The sequence below is a fragment of the Salvia splendens genome, chromosome 5 (assembly GCF_004379255.2).
Source record: "Salvia splendens isolate huo1 chromosome 5, SspV2, whole genome shotgun sequence".
Classification (NCBI taxonomy): domain Eukaryota; kingdom Viridiplantae; phylum Streptophyta; class Magnoliopsida; order Lamiales; family Lamiaceae; genus Salvia; species Salvia splendens.
Window position 1 is genome coordinate 21,084,767 of NC_056036.1, and position 5,079 is coordinate 21,089,845.

Genomic DNA, 5,079 nt, shown 5'->3' on the forward strand with positions numbered 1-5,079 from the left:
TAATTTCGATGGAGTCAAAATCATACCTATATGTGTGTGGATATGGATGTTCATGCATAATGAAGCTCGCTAGTGAATTCGAGTTTGTATAGAATTTAAAGATGATGTGCTGTTACTAAGAATGGGAAAAGTGCCATTAGAGGAGTGTACTTCCCTAAAGGGGTAGTAGATATGGACTATTCTATATTATCAAGACCTAGAACCGGTACCGGCCATCACTAGAGTCACCTCCACCACCTAGATCGCCTCCGGGGCCCACTCCGGTAAAATTTCTTGAGAGATCCAATCATGTCGACTCTTCTTCACAAATTTCCACCACCAAGTTTGGAGATCTACGCTCATGTGTGATGGTGATGAAAATAGACTGTTTTCTTCCCACTACAGAACCAGTGTGTGTCTCATCGCATCACATGAGTCATTTGATTAAGCGATTAATGTTTGAAATAGTAGGTAGGAGCACACAACTCAATTTTCACAATCATGGTTTAACAAATTTACCAAATCCCATTCTAATGAAATGTACGTCAACATAACAGAAAAGTTTCAACGCAGGTTATATGTAAAGATACCGAAAAATACAAGCGAAACCTGCACCAAGTCTTTCACATAATGTATATGAGAAGAGATAGAACTACCAAGAACCCTCAGCGTCCAGGGTTGGATTTTTGAAAGCATTGAAATCCCAGGAGGTCTTCAATGAGTATGGCTCCGAAACTGTGAAGCCCTCCTCTGTGATCTTCGCAATCTGGAACCAAGATCCATTATTAGGAACAAAGTCTAGGCAATTTCTGAATACGAACCAATACTAATAGTAAGAACGTAGGAACCAATTTTTTTTTTACGCCAAGTCACATCTATAAGTATGGTGTTTGAGAGCATTGTTTTCAAGTTTTCTAAATCTAAAGAAATTATAAGTTTATAACCCTAGAGATAGTAGTTCTGTAACGTGTTTTAAAAGCCCTAACTAAACAAGCTCTTACAGTTTTCTTATTGGCAGTTAAATCACTGGTGTTATTAGGCTATTGATATTCTGACCTCTGAGTTGGTTGTTTGCCTAGTCAAACATATAGATGGATTACCATTGGTTAAAACAAAAACCAAAATATAGTATGATACACACCATCCACCATTACACCAAAATGATTACATACATATGCACATGGTTGAACCAACCAACATGGCAACATAGGCATAAATTTCTTCCCAACACTCAGAACATAATAGCCAGCCGAGGGAAGAGGTCAACAAATACCATTATTTAACAATGGATTTTCTAAACAAAAGGATTATACTGGAGACAATGATGGTCCATGAAAACAAACTGAACTATTTGGGGTCCAGAAAACTACTCCCTAACTAGACCTTTCTACTTCGCAGAAACATTGTCATTAAATTAATTTATAAACAATAAGATCCTAACCAAATACATATATAGAATAACCAAATTAAATTTCATGAAATATGAACAATACCTGAAGTTTGTTGACAGCTGACCTATCACGGTAAAGAAGCACGCGCATGCATTTCTCCAGTAATTTCACACCTTCTTCATATGTCAGGTTCTCGTGCCATTCATCACGGAGAATTGGCCTGGCCAAGTGGTTTCCAAATCCAGTTGCAACATGGTCGTCCTCATAATGTACGCCAATCATGCTAACCTGAAATTATATAACGAGAAAGTAAAAGCACCTAGCTAGGACTAAAGTTCAATAACATGAGACAGAAAACTTAAAAACAATACGTACTGTTCCAAGATACTTCTTTCCATTTTTAATACCACCAAGCACAAGTGAATTCCATAGCGGATTGAACTTATTACGGCGATTATACATCACCCTTGTGAGATAGTTATGCACCTCTTTAGGACCAAGGGAGTTTCCATCATCCCACATGTTGTCAAACAAGCTACTTTTACAAAGCAAGCAGAAAATTGAGTCATATAAAAATATCCAGTTAACATAAAGTAACATGAGGAGTTCAAAGAGTATTCACAATCACAGAGATGCCCTTACATAAGCTCATCAAGATAGCGCATAATCTCCTGAAAATCACTGATTTCGCCACTAGCACCAATAACCGAATGTTTCCCCACTGACTTCAGTCTCTCCACAGACTTGTAACGAAGGGTAGACCCGTATGAACCTATTATAAAAGAGCACTATGAACAAGTATGGTATGCTAAGAAGCAGCCAAAGCATCTACCTTAGACTAAACAGCCAAAATAACAAAATCAACCATAGAATCACAACCAAATCATACTTTCTCAACAGCTAGCATCACTACAACAATGAGGAAATAGATCAAGTAGGGAACGTATACTAAGAAACAGCCAAAGCATCTACCTTACACTAGTCAACCAAAATAACAAAACCAACCATAGAATTACATCAAATCATACTTTTTCAACAGCAAGCATTACTACAACGATGAGGAACGAGATCAAGTAGGGAACTCCTCTAATGTTTTGGTTTGTTATACATAACAGTTAATAGTCAACCCTGAACCTAGTGTGCAACTACACCATAAAATACACCATTTCTATTATAGATGTAAACTTTCACACTAATGACTTAGACTCTACGAGGGGCATAAGAGCAATTCACAGAAAAAGGACTTAAATCAACAGCTAACGAGAAAGGAAATTAAAATATCATTACTGTTTCTACTTTCTAGAGATCAAATTAAAATTAAATTTTGATTTCTCATTCGCAAATACAAGGTGAGCATCATAACTAGTGATCATGAGCCATACGCATTTAGTCATTCAAACAAACCAAGGGGCAAAACTCATATCACTTTCTTGAGAAAAAACACATTCTAGAAAACTTAAATTCCACAAATAAAAGTAGCGATGCATATTGCAAAACAAACCTCCCATATCAGCAGCAAAGAGAAGTCCATCTTTGTACTTAATCCCAATCACAGAGGTCCCTGTAACATATGGATACCTACACCAAAAAAAAGTCCATCATTACATTCAACATTACATCCGGTCATTCACACGAAAACATGTAATTGAGCAACAATTGCTCGAATCAAACTAACCCTGCAAATTACACCAGAAATTGAAGAAAAAATGGTTCGTTCCACATGTTATCATATAGGGGTTAGTGTAAAAATCAAAATCGGGAGAGCTAAAACCCTATTTCCTAAGATAAAATAATAATCAGATCTTCGCAAGTAAAAATCATACAGAGTTCTTTGAGAATCGGCTTCCGAACCGAGCATATTGTTCGTAGCTGGAGCTGAATCGGCCAACTGCAAGCATTTTACCCCAGAAAATGAGAAAAAAAAATAAAAATAAAAAACAGAAATTTGAAAGAACAGGAACAATAACAGCATCAGTTTTATGCAATCACACCAACATAAACGTACATTCATCATTGTAATTTATGTAGCAGTTTCTGAAACGTTGATGAGATTCGAAAAACAATTTCTTCCTGTAAATTAGATGATCTCTTTTTATTATTCTGAACTTAGTTTTCCCTTTCCTCAAGAAATCAGTGGGCTTTTTCGTTGATGGGCTTTAAGTTTTAATAAATAGAAGGCGTAACATAATTTTCTATGCTTTTGGGCTTTCATTTGGTCCAATAAAAGGGCGAATTGTATGTATAACATTAATAAATGTATTTTATTCCCGCCGTTCCATTGGAAGCCATTTGTATTTTTTTTTATGTCCCAATTTAAATGATTCATTTAATTTTTTATCAACAAATTACACATCTCACCTCTCTTACTCCCTCTGTCTCACTTCAAGTGATTGGTACTTTTATTTTTGTCTGTCGTACTACAAGTGATTGACTTCAATTTTTAACAAAAAATATCTCACTTACGCTCTCTTTCTTTATTCTTTCTTTATTTCTCTACTTCATTCTCTTTCAATTTAACACAATAAATATCATTTTCTTCAATCTTGTACCCAAAAGAAATTCATTACTTGTAGTGGGATGGAGAGAATACTTGATTCTCTCTTCACTTTTCTACTTTATTCTCTCTCATACTTTACTCTCTCTCCACTTAACTTTTTAAATATAATTTTTATTAAAATTTTGTGCCAAAAAAACATCTCACTTATGGCGGGACGGCACGCCATCGGAACACTGTTGCAAGCGTTCCGATGGAAAGGCAATTCCTTCGCTGAGAGCACCCTCAATTCGGTAGAACGATGCGCAAGCCCATTAGCGCGTTGTGTGCAGGCGGTGATGCCCGCACGCCCCCCTCGAGTGGCAGTTATTTGGACAATTGGATTTTTTTTTAATTCAGAAAAAAATATTTTAAAAAAAATCAAGTTTCCCAAATATTACCGTTTTTATTTTAACCCCCACAAATCATCTATAAATACTCAATTCATGACCTATTTTTTTCACACCGAAAAAACTACTCATCCGTCCGTGAATAGGAGTCACATATCTATCTGCCACATGTTTTAACAAATGTTAAAAAAAGTAGGTAGTAGAAAGTTAGTGGAATATGAGTTTCACTTGTATATGTTAGTTTTAAATGATATGTGAGTTGAATGAGTTGGTGGAATGTGGGTCTTTTTAGCATTTATGGTAATTATGAACCGGAACTCCTGTTCGAGGACGGACCAAAATAGAAATACGGGACTCCTATTCGCGGACAGAGGTAGTATCTCTCACTCTTTTTCTCTCTAAAAATTTTCATTTGCATTCTCAATTCAAGTATATCTAAAGGATGGGGACGGGACGGACCAAACCAAGCGATCCCCCAAACCTCCACAGTTGTTTTATAGGGAATGTTGTTTGCCACTATAACGACCGACACTTTTCGTATGAAAAGGCGAAACGTGTGACACATTACCAAACAATTACGTTCCTCATTTCTCGTTAGAACATGTTGCCACCGTTGCCGGAAGAGTAATTATTTTTAGCTAGTATTATTTTAAATTATGCAATTTTTATTGTGATTATTAATTTTTAGAAGTTAAATTATGTACTTACTTTTTAATTTTTAGGATATTTTACTTATGTAATATTTAACTTTTAGAATTTTGTAATGCTATTTTAGGTTTTTTAATAAATTTTTATTAATGAAATGTTTTTATGCTAATTGTATTTT

General features: G+C 35.5%; 1 protein-coding gene across 2 annotated transcripts; it reads right to left on the reverse strand.

Moving 5' to 3' along the window:
* Positions 1-469: 469 nt before the first annotated feature.
* On the reverse strand, positions 470-3,514 carry LOC121805744 (proteasome subunit beta type-4-like). Of its 2 annotated transcripts, none has more exons than XM_042205726.1 (7): positions 3,376-3,514; positions 3,194-3,258; positions 2,872-2,948; positions 2,013-2,142; positions 1,746-1,905; positions 1,473-1,658; positions 470-745 (listed from the first exon to the last, which is right to left on the reverse strand). In XM_042205726.1, exons 1-7 carry the CDS (start codon positions 3,382-3,384, stop codon positions 632-634), a joined length of 741 nt encoding a protein of 246 aa, XP_042061660.1. In that variant the 5' UTR covers positions 3,385-3,514; the 3' UTR covers positions 470-631. The 2 variants fall into 2 exon arrangements, with proteins under 2 accessions (XP_042061660.1, XP_042061659.1); XM_042205725.1 differs by having other exon boundaries at positions 1,746-1,908.
* Positions 3,515-5,079: the final 1,565 nt, after the last annotated feature.